Raw genomic sequence first — 20,090 nt, forward strand, 5'->3', positions numbered from 1 at the left:
TGGTTAGTTATTAAACTGAATTTTAAATCAATAACAGTCAAACTAAAGAAACAGAAAAATACCAAAAAAACATAGGCAATTTCAAAAAAATAACGGTCAGAAACAGTGTTTTATTGTGCTGCCGTCAAAAATACCGCATATACCATCGATATATACCGAGAAAATGTGCGATACCCCGCGAAAGGGGCACACCTATTCAGCTGACGCTTGTAGCACTACTCCTTTTGGCATTTAAAAAATATCAAACGGTTCCGGCGCGTTGTCCGCTTTGTGCTTGATTTTCGTGCATTCGATGGGCAAAATCGAGAATTAAACACCGTTTCTCTAGCAAATAGTGTGGATCTCCGTTGAAGTGGCCAAATCAGCCGTTCGTTTGTGGGAAATCGAGGCTAAGAACGAGAAGGAATTTTCGCAACTCCAGGCGAAACGACGCCAGTGCAAAAGGGAGCCCAAAAAAAGAAAGAAAGGAGAACAAGATGGCCGCGAAGCCCGAGGAAAAGAGCACGGATATTCCGGAACGCTTGTTCGACTCCAACCAGCGCAAAACCTACAAGCGCATGCGCTTCTTTGGCAAGGTGAGTGACGATGCAAGGATTCCCCGCTGGGATGTCCATGTGCGCATGCGGATGTGTCCTAGGGAGCACAGACATTAGCGTGTTTCCCTTGCATATCCATATTCTGGTATTAGTTTAGTTTTCCCCTTTTAAAACTTCATTGTTCTTGTTGCTCCTCTTGTTGTTGTTGTTTTGAAAAGTCAGATCGTGAAAGGGGGAGATTCAATGTGATGGAATGTGTGTGCCGGTGTGTGTGTGTGGGCAAATGGCATGCCAATTGTTAATTTTTTTTGGCGCGACTTTTTGTTGATATCCAAAATATGCTTAAAAAAGTTAAGCAAGAAGACTAGCCCAGACTACCTCTTGGAAATCCAATTTCATATTAAAAATAACCAAGAACCTGAAAATAATGTTGTAAAATGTATTAGAATTTGTCCTTCATATGCACTCCTAACTATACATTTCAATACATTTTTCGCATTGTATCATGCTTTCTTACATTTCTCAACGCGCAAAGCATCTGCTTGGTACAATTTCAACGATCCAATTTATTGTTAACTTTTAATCCTTGCAGGGCGGCTTTGCAAAATGCTACGAGATCATCGATGTGGAGACCGACGACGTCTTCGCTGGAAAGATTGTGTCTAAGAAGCTGATGATCAAGCACAATCAAAAGGAGAAGACCGCACAGGAGATCACCATACACCGCAGCCTTAACCATCCGAACATTGTTAAGTTCCACAGCTACTTTGAGGATGTCCAGAACATCTACATTGTACTGGAGCTGTGCAAAAAGAGAGTGAGTTTTGATGGGATCCTGAATGTGTAGTTATTATTAACCTCCTTTAATTATCAGTCCATGATGGAGTTGCATAAGCGCAGGAAAAGCATCACAGAGTTCGAGTGCCGATACTACATTTACCAGATCATTCAGGGCGTAAAGTACCTACACGATAACCGCATCATCCATCGCGATTTGAAGCTGGGTAACCTCTTTCTCAACGATCTGCTGCACGTGAAGATCGGCGACTTTGGCCTGGCCACGCGCATTGATTACGAGGGCGAAAGAAAGAAGACCTTGTGTGGCACGCCCAACTACATTGCTCCGGAGATCCTCACCAAGAAGGGGCACTCGTTCGAGGTGGACATCTGGTCGATTGGCTGCGTTATGTACACGCTGCTGGTGGGCCAGCCACCATTTGAGACCAAGACACTGAAGGATACTTACTCGAAGATCAAGAAGTGTGAGTACCGTGTACCCAGCTACTTGAGGAAGCCGGCGGCAGACATGGTCATTGCCATGTTGCAGCCAAATCCGGAGAGCCGCCCGGTGATTGGCCAGTTGCTGAACTTTGAGTTCCTCAAGGGCTCCAAGGTGCCTATGTTCTTGCCCAGCTCTTGTCTGACGATGGCACCGCGTATCGGCAACAACGACATTATCGAAGAATCGATGATGCATCGCAAACCGCTGACGGAGATGAATGGCGTCCGACCCGACGACACCCGTCTGGAGTCGACGTTCCTGAAGGCCAATTTACACGACGCCATCACCGCCTCGGCACAGGTTTGCCGCCACAGCGAGGACTATCGCAGCGATATCGAGAGCTTGCACCAGCAGCTCACCAAACTCATCAACGGCAAGGTAATAATAAATTTAAATGCATATTTATTTTTAATCAGTGAAGTGACAATTTACTTAAAGATTTTCTTCTGATCTTGCAATTAAAACTCTTGACCTTTTGACTTTTTAGCCGCGTATTTTGCAAGGCAATCTGGGCGACGAGAACACCGATCCTGCAGCACAGCCACTCTTCTGGATATCCAAGTGGGTGGACTACAGCGACAAGTATGGTTTTGGCTACCAGCTCTGCGATGAGGGTATCGGCGTGATGTTCAACGACACCACTAAGCTGATCCTACTGCCCAATCAGATCAACGTGCACTTCATCGACAAGGACGGCAAGGAGAGCTACATGACCACCACAGATTACTGCAAGACGCTGGATAAAAAAATGAAACTCCTATCCTATTTCAAGCGCTACATGATCGAGCATTTGGTGAAGGCAGGCGCCAACAATGTGAACATCGAAAGCGATCAGATCTCGCGAATGCCGCACTTGCACTCTTGGTTCCGCACAACTTGCGCCGTGGTCATGCATTTAACCAACGGATCCGTGCAGGTAACATCTAATAACTTCTATTTAAAAAACAAATTGTATTCTTATAAACTTGCTTGTGCTTCAGCTTAACTTTTCGGATCACATGAAGCTCATCCTTTGCCCACGCATGAGTGCCATCACTTATATGGATCACGAGAAGAATTTCCGCACCTACCGATTCTCGACTATTGTGGAGAACGGCGTGTCTAAAGATTTGTATCAGAAGATACGCTATGCCCAGGAAAAACTTAGGAAAATGCTGGAAAAGATGTTTATCTAAAAAAAAATCGGCAAACTATCATTTAAGGCCGAATGTTAGTTTAAGTTAATCCACGAATGCCCTGGCCAACTTCACATTTATGCCCCCAAACAGATCCTCTGCCATGCGTTTTTTAAATTGTAGTTTCTGTTCAAATTTATTTGATTGTTCGATGTTAGAGTTTATTTGTTTTCGCCTTTCCCCTTCATTTACTGAATAAGTTCATCGTCAATGTTGGGCCGCTCTTTAGAAACTGTTTGTTTTTTGCACACGATCACTTAATAAAATTACAAAGAGATAAATTAGGTATTTAAACTAAGAAATGGTTCTCAGAGAATGGCTCTGCCAAATCCCAACTATCCCAGCTGACTGATAATTCAATTTAAATGCTGGATACATAATAAAACTTGTAGTATAGTATTCATTGCTTGTAATATGCTACGGCGCCGTTAAACAAAATAAAAAACTTTCGATTGAATGCGGAGCATAACACTGCTTCCTAATTCGCATTGGCCGGAAACAACGTTCGTGATAAGATACAATTTGTAATTGCTTTCAAACGACAAAGCGTATTTATAATTTAATAAAATAACTGGAAATAAACATTTTTATCAATTGATTCTGATTTATAAATGAATTATCTAATTTAAGCAGCCTGAAAAAAACAGATATTTGATTTGGAAATAAACAAACTTGATAAGGGCCTGCTTTAAAAAAGAAACGTTACATTTTTCACACTTTTCAAATCTGTTTCGGTTTGTGTCTGTGCTATGTCTTTTTTTTTTTTTTTTTGTTATTACTGGTGTCGCGAATGTAATCGTTTCAGAAAAACATCGAACAATCATCGATTGCTTTTTGTTGCAGCACTAGTATTGATTTTATTTTCTTGAAAATTAAAGATTCCAATACGTACACACTCGCTGAAAGCCCGAAATATTCGTGATATTTAGATGCAATTAGTGCCGAGGCGAACATAAATCCTCGACATGGGTGACAACGAACAGAAGGCCCTCCAGCTGATGGCCGAGGCGGAGAAGAAGTTGACCCAGCAGAAGGGCTTTCTGGGATCGCTCTTCGGGTGCGTATATACGAAATTGGTCAATTGGGTGTGAGGAAATCGCTTTGTCTAGGATCTAGCTTTCCATTTTCATATAAAAGGTTGCCATCTACATTTAAAGGCTATAATATAAGTACGCAATAGTTCACCTCACACCGTAGTACTTTTTATACTTTCTATGTACCTACTTACGATAATACGTATACGTACAAGTGAACTCTGCGCCTCCATCTAAAAACGCCCTCACAACAACGCAAATTTCCAATTTTGTTTGATAAGGTTTAGATATGTATGGATTAGACGGAATATATAAAACATAGATAAACAAATCATCACAGCTCCACCTCTATTCGCTAATGTTAATAGAAAATATATGAATGGGCCCACATTTATATGGGTATTGATGAATCATAGTTTTCAAAAGTTTCATTATCAAACATTTTTGATTAAATTTTAAGAAAAGCGTTTTAAATTAGACATTTAAATTCAAATAGTCATCAGCATGCTTGCAAAAAACTTACTGCATCTGGCAAAACTTTTAAATTTCGATTCTTAATTCTGGGATATTAATCTTATTCCCAAAATGTACTGTTAAGTTAATTGGAGTGAACTGATATTGTCAGGCGTTTAAGTTTTTTATAACATACGAAAACCAGTTCATATTATTATTTTAGAACAAACATGAATTTTTTACCACACTTTTTTATTTATTAAATAAGTCTAATCGAAATGGTCTTTCTCAGGGGCTCCAACAAGGTGGAGGATGCCATCGAGTGCTACCAGCGAGCGGGCAACATGTTCAAGATGTCCAAGAACTGGACAAAGGCCGGCGAGTGCTTCTGCGAGGCGGCTACGCTGCATGCCCGTGCTGGAAGTCGACACGATGCAGGAACCTGCTATGTGGACGCCTCCAACTGCTACAAAAAGGTGGACGTGGAGAGCGCTGTCAACTGCCTGATGAAGTCCATCGACATCTACACCGACATGGGACGCTTCACAATGGCTGCCAAGCATCACCAGAGCATCGCCGAGATGTACGAGAGTGATCCCAATACTTTGGTGGGTTTATCTCTATGTCAATAAATCTATAAGTACTTTATTCTGTTCTTCCTTATGTTTAGGCAAAGTCCATTCAGCACTACGAACAGGCGGCTGACTACTTCAAGGGCGAGGAGTCGGTCAGTTCGGCCAACAAGTGCATGCTGAAGGTTGCCCAGTATGCCGCCCAACTGGAGGACTACGAAAAAGCAATATCCATATACGAGCAGGTGGCCGCCTCCTCGTTGGAGAGCTCTCTGCTCAAGTACAGTGCCAAGGAGTACTTCTTCAGGGCCGCCCTCTGTCACCTAAGTGTGGATCTTCTGAACGCCCAGCATGCCATCGAGAAGTATGCTCAGCAGTATCCAGCATTCCAGGACTCACGGGAGTTCAAGCTCATTAAGGTGGGGTTTTATTCTTTAAAATATGTATATCACTTAACATATTTAACATTACTTATGGCGTAATAATTTAATTGCAGGTGTTGTGCGAACATCTCGAGGAACAGAACATCGAGGGATTCACAGAGGCCGTCAAGGACTACGATAGCATCTCTAGGTTGGATCAGTGGTATACCACCATCTTACTGCGAATCAAAAAGGCTGCGGACGAGGATCCCGATCTGCGATAAAATAATCAGTTACACTTTTTGATGAATTCGCGTACACATTTATTAAATGCTTTATTCGGTTCGGATATTAATCTAACTATATATAACTAAAAGAAAATTAATTAAACGTGTTGCATTGCTAAACCTGAAAACACCCAAATGACAGCCTGCTTAACCGCGTGAATTGAACTTACTGAATAGTCCATACACCCATGTTCTAGAGGTTAAATTAACGCTTATGCAACGAATGAAAAGTCAGCAGAAGCCACGATTCATCTTGTGTTAAAACGTGCTTTTTGATTAAACATTATTATTTCCAATATGGAGTGATTGAGAGGTGTTATGTTTGTCTGTTTTTTCGTTACTCTTGTTATTTGTGTAAGTAGCCAATCATTATGTTAGCTACTGTTTATTGGGATGCGTAAAATACCCTATAGAAATCCGTATCCATACTATAATATAAAGAAATCCTTCATTCTATGTGTGTAATGTGTTAGATTATTTCGAGATTAATTAAAGAGTCCCTGGTAGTGTGAGAACATGAATTTCAAGACAATTATGATTCCATTTAGTGCACGGAGAAAAGTAAAACATACAGTTTTAGATGTACGCATATAATACACTATCCTATAAAAAAAATATATGTCCATATAAGCATTAAAGATTAACCCTATAAATATCCAAAAATGGAAACGAAATTCTAGTAAATACTTGAGGGTCACATTTATAGAATATTCCATCTCGCAAAATTTTAAAGATGTTTAGTAGATCAACTTCCTATAAACATGTACGAAACAAGTTATAATCCAATAAATAAAACTACGACGGAGCTGCGAAGATTACTCGGGCACTGAGGCCGAAGCAAAAATATCAGTATCAATTTATTGAATGAATATCTCCAGGCAACACACAACACAACTTAAATCCACAACACATTTAATTAATACCAATGCAAAGATCTGAGTAATGCCTCTATGCAAGCATTACCTTAGATATTTCCAATTAAAATACTTTAATAAAGTTACATGCTTGGATTAATCCTGTCATCCTGTCTTCGTATCGAACAGTTTTAAGTCAATATACGCACAACCAACCAAGCCATTTCCATTGTCTTTCATTGTTGATAACGTAATGTGAAATGCACCAGACTTTTATTTGATTTAAATCACTTTTAAAGTAAAGTTTACACCACGTTTTGCAAAACGTAATGTTTATCCTAGATTGCGAAATATTATTACTTATTTGTGGTAAGTATTGAAAAGGGATGTCAAAAGAGGTAATGAGAAAGGTAAATGTAAATGCTGATTCATGATAAAAAGCTATCAGTACTATTATTTTTAAAATCTGAAATCCCTTTGTGAGAAATTGTTTTCTTTTCGACCCATATTTATGTATATTGTAATGAATGTTTACTATAGGATAAGGAACTGATTTGCTCAACATGACTGACATGATGACTGGCCTTTCCCCGAGATGTCAAGTTTCCATATCGATCTGAGCACATACATATATGTATTTCCACCTGATTGTGCGGAGTGAGATACTTTTGCGATCGTCATTGTCAAGAGCAAGAGACAAAGGCCTGCCAGTATTAAAATGGAGGAGTGGAGTCTCTCGATCTCCCAATCTCCCAATTTAAATCTGAAGCGATCGGACTCTCGAAAGCGCTGACGCCGATGAGAAGATATGACTGGAATCGGTGCTTTGGCGGGTCGATGGAGCGATCTCTCAGTTATTCAGCCGATGCCCGTGCGTCAGGTTCATTTTTATTGTGGGAGTGGCATTCGATCGCCCATCGAGTTCTTTGCAAAATCAGTCGGTGGCCAGGTCCAGAAATTAAAATAAATAATAGAATTATATAAAGGTGAAACCAATACGCGAACACACATACGTACATATGCGTAACACCCTGCTGAAGGTGTATTTGTAGCTTTCTGTGGAATCCCCCAGTGCATTCCGGTTTTCCAAATAACAACCGAACCACAACAGCAACAAATAAACGTTGCTTCGTCAGCCGCACAGAAAGACATTAAAAACCCCCCAAAAAATACATTAATAAAAAACAGAAAAAAAAGTAAAAACCCTCTCAATAATTGATGCACACCCACAAACTCGGTTACGCAAAAGTTCGATTCGATTCGTGTGCACAAGGTGTAGTGAAATATTAAAGTCCGCTCCCCTCGAAAGTCTGATAAACGAGGCTCAAACCAACTCTCTTTCCCAGCCGCATTATGGTCAAGATACCAGGTAAAATTAAAAAAAAAAAAAAACTAATCAACAATTAATTATTATGGGATATTCCACACTGAACGGCAAGCTTACAGCCGATCAATATGCGGACTTAAAATTGTTTACGGGTACTAGTAGTGTGTGTACACTGCAAACATATTTGTAGTGGGTTGAAGTGTGTACAAGGTCGCCAACGGATCAGCGCTATCAGTAGGAAAATGCGGATTGTTTACGCATCCGAACACAGTATTTACGTGTGTTTTAAAAATTTTGTTTGATTTTATTATCGGAGAAGGTACTTATTATACTACTTATTGTTCTATAATGTGTGCGGTTTAAGGTTCAGCAGGGTCAAAGCGTTTATAAAAGATTCATTAACAATTTTGATACTGGAATTTTATTAATTTTTAAATTGTTTTAGGGTGAAAACATTAAGTGGTTTCCAATAAAGTTACTTTCCTTAATAGTTCGCAAAATTGTATGGTTTATAAAAAGCATAATAATAAGAAATGAGCTTTAGATTTGAAGAATTTAGTTAAAAGTTTAAACTTATTAGCTTTATCTTTTAAAATAAATCCATTAAAGCAAATTTAATGAGTTTTTCTTTAATTATAGATTTACATTTAAATCAAGTTACCTTTAATATCAGACAAAATTCTTTAGGCAATTAACATTGCCATTCTTTAGATATATTTTTAACTAATTCCGTAAATTACAGAACGCATGATTGTGTGGATGCCATTTCTTTTGGGGATCATCTTCCTCTGCTCTGCCAATGCACAAAGCATCTTTGGTCCTCCTCAACTTTCGGTGGGAAATCCTCTGGCGCCTATAACAGAACAAAAGGCATTTGGCCAACAAGTCAGTCATGTTACCTCCATGCGTTCCAACTTTGAGGCTGGTGACCTAAACAGCATTGCACAGGGAGTCGAGGACTTCGCACTGGATATACTCCAGCGCATATCCACTGAATTGGAGAAGGCCAACATTGACTACATGATATCGCCCTTCTCCGTGTGGTCGCTTCTCGTTCTCCTTTACGAAGGATCCGGGGGAGAGACCTACAACCAACTGCGTCAGGTCCTGCGGATCAATGTCGAGGATGCTAAGCTTCGCGGAGCTTACAAGGTGTGGAGTTCTTTTCTGAAGTGAGTAAAAGAAGTTGATCAGACCTTTTGTTTTTTAATACATTTTATAAATACCGCTTGTAGCACCACCACTCCCACCATTGAAGTGGCCACTCTGCAGGCCATTTACACCGGCAAGGATTATCTGATCAAGAACGACTATCGGAATTCCGTCCAAAGCTACAATGTCCAGCCCGTGACAGTGGACTTCGATAGCCCGTCTTCGGTGGTGCAGATCAACGAGGACACAAATCGCACAACTCGCGGTCTGATTCCATATACTATTTTGCCACAGGATATTTTTGGAGCCAGGATGTTCCTGCTCTCCTCCCTTTACTTCAAGGGGCAATGGAAGGTGCGGCTTGGATTTGGATTTAACTGCAGTATATATAATATAATACTATTTTTGCTTGCAGTACCCCTTCAACACAACTTTAACGAGAGACGAACCCTTCTACAACGAAAATGGCGAGATCGTCACCAGGATACCCATGATGGTGCAGGAGGCGAACTTCGCCTACGCCTCCAACATCGAGGGTCTGGACGGATACGTACTGGAACTACCCTACGGCGTCCAGGACAGGCTGGCCATGATCGTGATCCTGCCCAAGAAGGGTTTTAAACTCAACGACGTGGCCAACAACCTCAAGTCGGTGGGACTACGTGCCATTCTCGAGCGATTGAAGGCTTTCAGGAAAAAGGCTTTCGAGGACAACGAGGTGGAGGTCATGATGCCCAAGTTCGTCACAACCACAGACTTTGCACTTAAGGGAGTCCTAAACAAGGTGGGTGCTGTTCACTTAATAATTTTCACATTTCTACTGTTAATATTTCTGGTAAAACCATTTAAACTTAAACCAATCCAATCCAATTAGTTATAATTTTTCAAACATATTTTTTTACTATTTTCCACTAACCAGATGGGAATCAAGGATCTGTTTGACGAGAGTGCGGCCAATTTGGATCGCATGTCGTCCGGATTGTTTGCCAAGCTGATCATCCACTCGACGAAGATCCTCGTGGATGAGCAGGGAACCACGGCAGGAGCGGTCACGGAGGCATCTCTGGTGAACAAGGCCACGCCGCCCAAGTTCGTGATGAACCGACCATTCCAGTACATGATCGTGGAGAAGGAAACCAGGCTGATTCTCTTCGCCGGCCAAGTGCGAAACCCCAAGGCATTCTAGAAATTCCCTCCAAACTTAACTTACAACCCACAATAAAAATGATACTTTAAGAATATGAAGACTTTGTTTGCTTGCTGCGGTAGATCTAAAGATTGTTGCTTCAGGAACTGCTATATATTGCAATATCGAGTTTATCTAATGTCTCTGCTCAACACTTAAGTACTTTCTGCTTAAATATAGTCGTGGTCACGAAATCGTGTCTTAAAATGTGAAGCTGAACATTATTTTTTAAAGGGCTGCAAAGTTTACAACTAACCAAACTCAAAAAGCAAGTATAAATATAGGTTATACTTAGCTTAGGGACTAGTTGCAAATAAAGAAAGTTGGAATAATGTTGGGCTTTCCGTTGCTATTGGGCATTTTAGTCCTTTTCTTGGTCCAGAAGCAAAATGTTCAGGCGCAGAACAATGTCGCCAAAGGAGTCGAGGATTTCTCCCTCGATCTACTCGAACGCGTATCCGTGTCGATGCAGAGCTCCAACCAGGACTTTATGATATCGCCCTTCTCCATTTGGTCCGTTCTGGTGCTTCTCTACGAAGGATCGAGTATGGAAACCTATAACCAATTGCGTAAGGTCCTGCGAATCAATGTGGATGAGCCAACACTTCGAAACTTCTACAGGGCGAGGAGTCAATTTCTCAAGTGAGTAACTACAGTAACCATTTCTAATATAATTGATACTGGTGGTATTTAATACATGAAAATATTATGAGTTTTTTATAAAATAAATACAAATAACATTTGAAAACTGAATGACTTAATAACACCAATTAAATTACCTCTTTTCATGCAAGCACCAAACAATCAGAAATCGATGTAGCCTCTCTGCTGGGCGTCTACATCAGTACGAATTTTGAGGTCAAGCAGGACTATCGAAATGTACTCCAATCCTATAATGTTCAGCCGGAGCAAGTGGATTTCAACCGCCTGGATACGGTTAGTCGAATCAACCAGGCAATCGATCGCAGCACCCAAGGACTCATAAAGAACTCTGTCAAGCAACGAGATGTCTATAATGCCAAAATGCTATTGCTGTCCACCCTTTGCTTCAAAGGCAAGTGGAAGGTAGGATTTTAAATGTCCTGTCCCTGCAACAGATTCTTATGCATATTCTGTTCGATTGAAGTTCCCCTTCGACGAGGCATTGACCACAATGGGTCCGTTCCACAATGAGAACGGCGAGGTCATCGCACAGGTTCCCATGATGAAGCAAGAGGCAAACTTCGCCTTCACCGGCAGAGTTCAAGGTTTGCGTGGTTCTGTCATAGAGTTGCCCTACGGCTCCTTGGAGTGGCTATCGATGATCGTCGTGCTGCCCCACAAAGGCGTCACATTGAACAGCCTTGCCAACGATCTAAAAAAAGTGGGATTGCAACCCATTCTGGACAAGTTGGCTGCTTACAAAAAAACAAACAGTGATGGTAAGATAGAGGTTCTAATGCCAATGTTTGTTTCATCTACGGACCTCTCACTTAAGGATATTCTCAGTCAGGTGAGTTCAAATGACACATTAAGCAAGAAGGGAAGCTAAAAAGAAAGCTTCGGCGGACCAAAAAAAAAGAATCATTCATATTACAATAAATTATCCAATAAAAAACTTTTTAACAAATAACAATAACCTTTCATAAACTGTTCTTTAAATTTTGAATTCCCTAGATGGGCGTCCGAGACCTATTCGATCAGCAAAAGTCCAACCTAGACCGCATCGCACCTGGACTGGTCGCCTCGCTTTTTCAGCACTCCACGAAGATATTCGTCGACGAACAGGGCACCACGGCGGCAGCGGTCACGGAAGTTACCCTGGAAAACAAGATTGGACCAGCCAGGGCCGAACTGAACAGGCCCTTCCAGTACTTGATCGTGGAAAAGGAAACCGGCCTGCTGCTCTTCGCCGGTCAAGTGCGCAACCCCAAGACGGCTTAGCGATTTGAGGAGAGCCTTTATTTACAAGCCACAATAAATACGCTAGTTTAAGTCAAATAAAGTTTATTTCTTGGTACGACCCGGGCCCTTTTTTCCACCCACGGGCTGCTGTTTGTCTTTGCTAGCCTTGCTTGAGATGAGGGGATGTGTTTCTGTAAACCAATTTAAACAAACAGTTAGTGGTTTAAATACCAAATATATAAATGAGGTGAATTATACCGTCTATGGGTGCGTCAGGCAGGCTGACATTGTACGGCTCCATGCGTCGGCGTTTGGATGCCATTATATCGTCCTCGTAGTCATGCGGATCCGCACTGAGCAACACAGCACTGGCCTCGAGTCCATCCTGACCAGCCCAGCCGTCCTCGGGATCCTCCACCTCCGGCGCCATTGGCAGGAACTGCAGCGCATTCTCATCTTCGCCCTCCTCGTCAGATGAGCAAAAGGCAGCTACAGGCTCCACCTTCTGCACATCCACCTCGATCTCCTCGTCCTGTTGCGCATCTGCGTTGAGATCTACGGACTTATCTTCGTCCGCAATATCAAACTCCGACTCCCGCTCCTCGTACTCAACGTTTTCGTCCAGTTCCTTGAAGTCCGGTGCAAAAGCGGACCAGTTTTCCACTTGATTTTGAGCCCAAATCGATACCAGTCCGGAGCTAATGCTGGCAATGATGGGACGCACCGGATGCCACACCACATCTAGGAGAAGCTCACCCTTGGTGCCGTGAAGGATCTTGACCAGGTTTCCAATCGACTTTTCCCAAATGTAGAGAGCATGCTGACGAGCACTGCCAGCGCAAATGTACTCACCATCGCCGGAAAAACAGCACTTCTTCCAGGTTGTCCTAAAAATTAAGGGGAAATTATAAATATAAAATGTTTTTAGTGGTCATTTTGGAGGGTTACTTGTTGACCAAATCCTGCAGTTTTTGTATGGGTTCCGGCTCGCCATCTTTGCCCAACGTAATAATTTCCTTTGAGTCGTAAACGCGAATAACTCGATCTGATGTGTTGATAAGAAAGGCGCTGAAAATATAGTTTTTGTTTCAATTCTAATAAAAACTATGATATTTTTACACAACTTACTCTCCACGTCTTGCAAATTCTATACTCTTTACAGCCGTTGCACTCGAAGTACCCACGATAATGCGAAAACTGGCCACCACTTCAAAGGTGTCCACATCCAGGACGAGTATTTTTCCCTTGGCGTTGCCCGTGTAAATGTGTTTGCCTCTGCGATCGAATGAAGCCACTATGTTCAAGTCGCCCTGCCGAAAAACAAACTTATTGAAAAATGGAAGAAAAAGTCAAAAGAGGAAACCCACATCTGTGTCCAACGGCAGGCAGCGATGGGATCCACCGATCTCCACCAGAACGGCGGCATATCGCATGGGGCATACCAGAAGTCGGTTGTCATTGCGCGGATCAAACTGGACCTTCAGCACGGGCGAGGGAAACCTGTACTTGTGCTCTAGTTCGCCGGTCAGCACGTCCCAAATGCACACATTGTTGTCCGTGGAAGCCGAAAGTAACTAAATAGCAAAGAAAAATTTGAAATCTAATGGGAAGAAAAAAAAAGAATCAAACTACTTTATGACCGTTCCTAGTCCAACTGAGACTGCACACTGGATGCACATGGGCCGAAATAATCTTGGCGATGCCCCGCGTCAAAAAATCCCAAATAACAATGCGGCCATCGTTGCAGCCTACGGCCAAAAGGGTTCCATACTTGTTGAAGGCACAAGTCACGGCCAGCGAAATGCAGTCTAGGGAGCCGTCGAACTCCTCGGGGTAGTTCTGTCCAAAAGATTCTGAAGAAATCGAGGGTTATTTAACAAAAAAAAAGAGATTTTGGCGCAATTCTTACCTAGCAGCTCCAAATTCATTTTTGTTTACAATCTTCTTCTTCTAAAATGGCAGCAGGCCATTCACAGGAAACTGGCATAACATTAACGTTGTTTAACATAAGTTTAACATGAGACGATAGTTTGATTTGATTTTTTTTACATCTAGGTTAAAAGGTTTAGTTATCCAAAATTCGTGATGTGATATTTTTTTAAAATATATTAGATATATAAACGACGCAAAAGCAGTATTTCATTTAACTGAATAGTATGATCAATAATACGGTTTGTCAATCTCTAACGATAACGATACTCACATCCGCAAACCTTTAAACTTTTACGACATCGATAGTGTCGTCGGGGTTTTCCCACCTCTATTTTTTGAGCTCTGTGCACGTTGTATGTGAAAAATTTATGCAGATGTATTCGCCAATTGTAACCAAGTCCGGATTGTGAAATTGCAAACAGACGCCGAGCAGCATAATTAGTGCACTATTTTGGCTTTGCCAACGTGTTGAAACAAGCCATTTCCTAGACATTTTGGTCGTGGCACGCGATTGTGTCAACGTCACCTTTGAAGCACTTGCTCTCTTTCTCGCTTCTCACTCGCTGCCAATTTTTTGCGTGCCCTCTCGCTCGCTCCTGAAAGCTTAACGGTTGGAGTGAAATAATGAAATAACCAAGTTTCGACTTCCGTTCAAATCAGAAGTGCGCGAGTTTCATGCCAAAATTACTTTTATTTTGAAACTGTTTTCATTTCCGTTTTAAAGGTTTTCAGCTTTTAAGTTAGCCAGCGAGAAAGAGAGGGACAATAAAGAAGTATGCAAACGCAATTACGGTGCTCGCGCTCTGGTTGTGCTTTCCACTCCGCTCTCTCCGTAGCTTTTTAGACCCCCAATCCGTATTTACTGTGACTGTGTGTGTTAAAAAATGATTATTTAAAAACGTTTTTAATCATTGCAGTGTATTCATCGCCAGCCACGTTAAAAGGAAGAACGTGTATGTGAATACAACCAGCAGAGAAGTGAAGAGAAGGATTTAGGAGCCCAAATTCTCAATCCCCATCCCACACACAAACAAGCGCGTTCGCACGCTCTCCAAAAGAGAGAAAGGGTAAATAAGGCAAGCAAACAACGAGCAAAATGTCTGGCGAGGAAACGTCTGCCGATCGCAATGTTGAGATCTGGAAAATCAAGAAGCTCATTAAGAGCCTGGAAATGGCCCGCGGGTGAGTTAACCATATGTATATCCTTGTTGTTCTTTAAATTTCCCATGCCCCCATCTCCTTTGAGTACGTGAGTGGAGTATACACAACACAACGAAAACAAAACGGGGGTGGAAGTGGGCGTAGTGCGTGGAGGTGGGGGTGTGGGGTCTTGGGGGAGCAGCGAGTACAACCACCTTTCCTTGTTGTTGCCGAGTGACTCTCCTTTTGCATTGTTTCCAATCTTGGCACGATCCCTCTCCTCTCTCTCTTCCGCCTTCTCTTATTTTTGCATACGAGCAACACGTTTTTGTCGGGTTTTTATCAGTTCAAACTAGACTGATTGAGTCAAAGAAGGAGAAAGAGAGAGTGAGTGAGTAATGCGCCTCGTGGCCGTTGTGCGTGTGCGTATGTGTGAGCCCCAAAATGGGCCAAGCTTTGTTGGCGCTCCCCCTCTCTCTTTCAAACGCTCCGTCTTGCTCGCGCTTTCGACCCGGTCCTTACCGCTTTACTCCGCTTTAGAATGGGGTGACCCCCGCAGGAACATATTTACATATATATGTATATCTTGTTATTACCAAACGCCACAGTTAGGGACAACATAACACAGCTGCCAATTGGAGTTTGCGATTGTTGCCAATTGGAGCGCTTTGTGTACAGTTATCTATTAGTTCCCTTTTTGATTTTGTTTAGAACAAGAATATATGGGTTTTTCTTTTGTTTCGTAGTTATTTTGTATTTACCATTTGGCACACCTCTTTATAGTTGCAAACAAGAACTGGTAACTTTGTCTAACATTGTCATATGTTTTATACACTTACAAAAATAAATAGCTTAGATTTATCACCAAGTTGTATTACAGTTAAATAGACTTAAAACCTGTAAATAATTTAAAAAAAATGAATAATGCCATTTAAGTAATTACAATTGTTACGGTCAAGAAGAACTTCATTGCCAACTTGATTATGACAAAGTTTACAAAGTACTTATGTATGTTATTCTGGTCTTGTTGCTAGGGCAGTTAGACCCTTCTATTCATATTGTTATATCCACGTCTCAATTTCTTTCCTTGTTTACGTTTTTCAGCAATGGCACCAGTATGATTTCTTTGATTATTCCTCCAAAAGATCAAATCTCACGAGTCAGCAAAATGTTGGCCGATGAATTTGGAACGGCGTCGAACATTAAGTCTCGCGTGAATCGCCTGTCCGTCCTCGGTGCCATTACGTCGGTACAGCACAGACTCAAATTATACACCAAAGGTGAGTTGAATAATAATTTATAATTTCTATAATTTATATATTTAAATCCTTTTCGGTTTTAGTGCCTCCCAACGGTTTGGTCATCTACTGCGGCACCATTGTCACAGAGGAGGGCAAGGAGAAGAAGGTGAACATAGACTTTGAGCCATTCAAGCCCATCAATACGTCGCTTTACCTGTGCGACAACAAGTTCCACACGGAGGCCCTCACTGCCCTGCTCGCCGACGACAACAAATTCGGATTCATTGTGATGGACGGTAATGGAGCGCTGTTCGGTACCCTTCAGGGCAATACCCGCGAGGTGCTGCACAAATTCACCGTCGATCTGCCGAAGAAGCACGGACGTGGTGGTCAGTCTGCCCTGCGTTTTGCCCGTCTGCGTATGGAGAAGCGCCACAATTACGTGCGCAAGGTCGCCGAGGTGGCCACCCAGCTCTTCATCACGAACGACAAGCCCAACATTGCCGGACTCATTCTGGCCGGTAGTGCGGACTTCAAGACCGAGCTCAGTCAGTCAGATATGTTTGATCCCGTGAGTTTTTAGCTTTCCATTCGTTGGATACAGAGCAGTCTTTAATAGCGTTTTCTTTCCAGCGTTTGCAATCAAAAGTCATCAAGCTGGTGGACGTGTCCTATGGCGGCGAAAACGGTTTTAACCAGGCCATTGAATTGGCAGCCGAATCGTTGCAGAACGTGAAATTCATACAGGAGAAGAAGCTCATCGGTCGTTACTTTGATGAAATTTCTCAGGTGAGTTGTCGTGTACTATTGTTAGGCTTTGAATATCTGAACAAATGTAGCAGATACCATAAAATCTATTTCAAAAACTATCCTGCAAGATAATTAATATAATGCTATATCCAATAGGACACTGGCAAATACTGTTTCGGAGTGGAGGACACTTTGCGGGCACTGGAACTTGGCTCGGTGGAGACCCTCATTTGTTGGGAGAACCTGGACATTCAACGTTATGTTCTCAAGAATCATGCCAACTCGACGTCAACGACAGTATTACATTTGACGCCCGAGCAAGAAAAGGACAAGTCGCACTTCACTGACAAGGAGGTGAGTAATCTGCGTTAATTGATCCTTATCCAGACGCTAACGAGTTTTATAATCCAACAGAGCGGGGTCGAAATGGAGCTGATTGAGTCTCAGCCGCTGCTGGAATGGCTGGCAAATAACTACAAAATGTTCGGCGCCACACTGGAGATTATCACGGATAAGTCCCAGGAAGGAAGTCAGTTCGTGCGAGGTTTCGGAGGAATCGGCGGTAAGTTCACAAAGCAAATCTGTGTGTCCAACTGATTAGCTAGGCTAGTTGGTAGCTCGATATTATTCTAAACAAATGCTGCAACTATTTCCATTCCTCTTTCCTCATGCTGCTTTTACACGGTCGTCAATGCTGTAATGTAAATGTAATCTTGAAAATCGCTACCACATTTGGATGTGTAGGCATATTGCGCTATAAAGTAGATTTCCAATCCCTACAGGCCGACGAGCCGCTGGAGGACGTCGATCTCGACGACTATTAAGTCGGTTAAGGGCTGCGAACGGGTCTCGATTATGCGTTACTTACATAATAAACCAGTACTTTTTGGGAAACCTCATAAAGCAAAACGTTCAAATTGATTAGGAACCAATTTACTTGCCACATAGTTTTACCTATGTTCAGCGTAGCAGTTCAATATTTATCACCAATAGGGTCCCTCATCAGTCGGATGGTGCATTTCCTTGTCGATCAGATCAGCGTGTATCTAGATATGTACCTATACGTTTTACCAAATTTTTAAATTAGTCAGTGCACCACGCGAAACCGAGTGCGAGGTTACTTTTAAGCAACAAATTAAATTCGTATTTCGTATTCGTAATTCGTAATTCAATTGTCATGTAAAAGAGATATTAGCGCATTCTCTGTTCATCTTGTTCGATTTTGACTGCGATCTTAGTAGGAGGCATTAGGTCTGCGCTGCGGATTAACATGCCACTATTAGCTGGAAGAGTTTCGAACGTATCTGCATTTCCCCTATTCAAATTACAACCGAGTGTTATAAGAAAGTATACAAATCTAATCCATAAAATTGTAATAAAAATTAAACCAGAAATAAAACACCACACATAAAGAGGATGAAAATCCGTTTATATTGAATCGCGAAAACAACACGGGCTTCATGTACTATTTATTAATTAGTAAATGAGAAATATACATAATTTCAAAGGAGGTGAGAGCCTGGTGTTCACTTGTATTTGTATCAGTTGTGTTATCCGTGTTTAGACTTTTGTTCCTTTTAATTTCTTCAATATCTGCTTTTGTTCGCCGAGACTTTTTGTTTGTTTACTTTATTTTAAAACAAATAACTATGCATCCACAGGTATCTTACGCTACAAGGTGGACTTCCAGAGTATGCAGCTCGATGACTTGGACAATGACGGCTTCGACCTAGATGATTACTAGAGAATGTTTCTGTAAAAATGAATTTGCAACTACCGTCGACCGTCGATCGCAAACCGAAAACTGCAACTACATAAAACCAGGAAAATCAAATAGAATATTTTAATAATACGAGAAACACACAAACCTTCTTCCATTTTAACGTTGTTGGCGAAAAAAGTAAAGTTTAAATTAATTCATATAAATACAAACGATATAATGTTAAATCGAGGAAAACATATTAAAATGGTACCGTTTTACGTGAACAAATACATTTGTTTCGATTGTCTGTGGTCGGTCTGTGGTTATATGTTACATCATATAAATATGTAAAACAATATATGTATGTATATATGTAAGGCAATTAGACAAATCGTTGGGACGAATAATTTTGCCGCTTCAAAAGAAAATGATAAGAATTGATACAAATAATATATGGGCTACTGCCCGGAAACGGGAAAGGTATTTTATATTCTTATCTATTTTCTTTCGGATAACATTTAGTAATAGTTTTTTTTTTTTAATCTCTTAGGTTGAAATGTAGGTACTGAGTTTAACTACCAGCATAAAAATGAAAGTGTCGTTGAGAGTAAAGGGTAAAATTGTGCATGTATATGTATATATTTGGGCACGTCTTTTGTTACTTTCTTTTTGCAGGCACACTTGGAAACAGTTTATATCTAGATCCCAAACTGATAAGTTGTCCATAAACACAAGCATTAGTACTATTAGCAATTTGCTAATAAAATTTTGAAATTAGAAAAGAACACTCTGGTAAGCTAAAACTTGTTTTTGAGTCACGTTTACATGCAAGTATCTTTGCTCGTTTAAATATAGGTAAGAAACGATTCTACAGTCGACATTCATAAACACAACAATTTTAACGAACTTTTTATCTGTCCAACTAAACACTCTTAAAGTTTCACCTTAGCAGAGTTTCACTGTAAGTAATTAAGTATGCAATAAGTTCTCAGTTGGCCTAACCAAGTTTTATGTGTCATGCACTGTAAACGATAAAGTTGTTAAATCGATACGGAATTTACTAAACCTCTGGCTGATTATTTGGTTTTGACTTACAGCATTATGTAAATAAGATAATTAACCCTTTTACTAAAACTAGTGAATTTTTCAAACAAGAAAATGGGCAGCATAAACTTTCAAACCTTAAATAAGTTGATTTATATATTGGCTTTTTTGGGTTCC

At 41.1% G+C, this 20,090-nt stretch overlaps 5 protein-coding genes across 7 annotated transcripts; 4 read left to right on the plus strand and 1 right to left on the minus strand.

Annotated features, from left to right (window-relative positions):
* The first annotated feature begins 209 nt into the window (after positions 1-209).
* Positions 210-3,591, plus strand: LOC108100644 (serine/threonine-protein kinase polo). The gene is made up of 5 exons (XM_017204647.2): positions 210-575; positions 1,129-1,353; positions 1,411-2,196; positions 2,306-2,734; positions 2,799-3,591. Exons 1-5 carry the CDS (start codon positions 477-479, stop codon positions 2,991-2,993), a joined length of 1,734 nt encoding a protein of 577 aa, XP_017060136.1. The 5' UTR covers positions 210-476; the 3' UTR covers positions 2,994-3,591.
* A 233-nt stretch (positions 3,592-3,824) lies between these two features.
* LOC108100560 (alpha-soluble NSF attachment protein) lies at positions 3,825-6,715 on the plus strand. The gene is made up of 4 exons (XM_017204534.2): positions 3,825-4,050; positions 4,773-5,088; positions 5,151-5,471; positions 5,549-6,715. Exons 1-4 carry the CDS (start codon positions 3,959-3,961, stop codon positions 5,696-5,698), a joined length of 879 nt encoding a protein of 292 aa, XP_017060023.1. The 5' UTR covers positions 3,825-3,958; the 3' UTR covers positions 5,699-6,715.
* A 488-nt stretch (positions 6,716-7,203) lies between these two features.
* LOC108100559 (serine protease inhibitor 77Ba-like) lies at positions 7,204-12,219 on the plus strand. Its single transcript, XM_017204533.2, has 9 exons — positions 7,204-7,924; positions 8,625-9,054; positions 9,118-9,388; positions 9,450-9,818; positions 9,954-10,214; positions 10,540-10,862; positions 11,015-11,285; positions 11,347-11,712; positions 11,877-12,219. Exons 1-9 carry the CDS (start codon positions 7,909-7,911, stop codon positions 12,141-12,143), a joined length of 2,574 nt encoding a protein of 857 aa, XP_017060022.2. The 5' UTR covers positions 7,204-7,908; the 3' UTR covers positions 12,144-12,219.
* On the minus strand, positions 12,190-14,147 carry LOC108100404 (retinoblastoma-binding protein 5 homolog). The gene is made up of 7 exons (XM_017204287.1): positions 14,014-14,147; positions 13,737-13,957; positions 13,472-13,678; positions 13,233-13,414; positions 13,053-13,172; positions 12,363-12,991; positions 12,190-12,295 (listed from the first exon to the last, which is right to left on the minus strand). The coding sequence occupies exons 1-7, from the start codon at positions 14,030-14,032 to the stop codon at positions 12,207-12,209; spliced, it is 1,467 nt and encodes a 488-aa protein (XP_017059776.1). The 5' UTR covers positions 14,033-14,147; the 3' UTR covers positions 12,190-12,206.
* A 158-nt stretch (positions 14,148-14,305) lies between these two features.
* On the plus strand, positions 14,306-19,157 carry LOC108100405 (eukaryotic peptide chain release factor subunit 1). Of its 3 annotated transcripts, none has more exons than XM_017204288.1 (8): positions 14,306-14,389; positions 14,954-15,218; positions 16,281-16,456; positions 16,519-16,988; positions 17,051-17,206; positions 17,324-17,521; positions 17,582-17,729; positions 18,829-19,157. In XM_017204288.1, the coding sequence occupies exons 2-8, from the start codon at positions 15,133-15,135 to the stop codon at positions 18,909-18,911; spliced, it is 1,317 nt and encodes a 438-aa protein (XP_017059777.1). In that variant the 5' UTR covers positions 14,306-14,389; positions 14,954-15,132; the 3' UTR covers positions 18,912-19,157. The 3 variants fall into 3 exon arrangements, with proteins under 3 accessions (XP_017059777.1, XP_017059779.1, XP_017059780.1); XM_017204290.1 differs by having other exon boundaries at positions 14,368-14,425; XM_017204291.2 differs by lacking the exons at positions 14,306-14,389; positions 18,829-19,157 and adding an exon at positions 17,912-18,584.
* The last annotated feature ends 933 nt before the right edge of the window (positions 19,158-20,090 follow it).

The sequence above is a fragment of the Drosophila ficusphila genome, unplaced genomic scaffold (genome assembly GCF_018152265.1).
Source record: "Drosophila ficusphila isolate 14025-0441.05 unplaced genomic scaffold, ASM1815226v1 contig_286, whole genome shotgun sequence".
Classification (NCBI taxonomy): domain Eukaryota; kingdom Metazoa; phylum Arthropoda; class Insecta; order Diptera; family Drosophilidae; genus Drosophila; species Drosophila ficusphila.

Bases quoted from the DNA above. Each gene is read 5' to 3' on its own strand.
- LOC108100560 (XM_017204534.2), top strand. From the start codon at position 3,959: ATGGGTGACAACGAACAGAAGGCCCTCCAGCTGATGGCCGAGGCGGAG. The intron at 4,051-4,772 runs GTGCGTATATAC...GGTCTTTCTCAG, and splicing joins TTTCTGGGATCGCTCTTCGG to GGGCTCCAACAAGGTGGAGG. The intron at 5,472-5,548 runs GTGGGGTTTTAT...ATTTAATTGCAG, and splicing joins GGGAGTTCAAGCTCATTAAG to GTGTTGTGCGAACATCTCGA.
- LOC108100559 (XM_017204533.2), top strand. The intron at 9,819-9,953 runs GTGGGTGCTGTT...TCCACTAACCAG, and splicing joins TTAAGGGAGTCCTAAACAAG to ATGGGAATCAAGGATCTGTT. The intron at 11,286-11,346 runs GTAGGATTTTAA...GTTCGATTGAAG, and splicing joins GCTTCAAAGGCAAGTGGAAG to TTCCCCTTCGACGAGGCATT.
- LOC108100644 (XM_017204647.2), top strand. From the start codon at position 477: ATGGCCGCGAAGCCCGAGGAAAAGAGCACGGATATTCCGGAACGCTTG. The intron at 576-1,128 runs GTGAGTGACGAT...TAATCCTTGCAG, and splicing joins GCATGCGCTTCTTTGGCAAG to GGCGGCTTTGCAAAATGCTA. The intron at 1,354-1,410 runs GTGAGTTTTGAT...TTTAATTATCAG, and splicing joins TGGAGCTGTGCAAAAAGAGA to TCCATGATGGAGTTGCATAA.
- LOC108100404 (XM_017204287.1), bottom strand. The intron at 13,415-13,471 runs GTGGGTTTCCTC...GTTTTTCGGCAG, and splicing joins GCCTGCCGTTGGACACAGAT to GGCGACTTGAACATAGTGGC. The intron at 13,173-13,232 runs GTAAGTTGTGTA...CTATATTTTCAG, and splicing joins GAATTTGCAAGACGTGGAGA to CGCCTTTCTTATCAACACAT.
- LOC108100405 (XM_017204288.1), top strand. From the start codon at position 15,133: ATGTCTGGCGAGGAAACGTCTGCCGATCGCAATGTTGAGATCTGGAAA. The intron at 15,219-16,280 runs GTGAGTTAACCA...TACGTTTTTCAG, and splicing joins AGCCTGGAAATGGCCCGCGG to CAATGGCACCAGTATGATTT. The intron at 17,522-17,581 runs GTGAGTAATCTG...ATAATCCAACAG, and splicing joins CGCACTTCACTGACAAGGAG to AGCGGGGTCGAAATGGAGCT.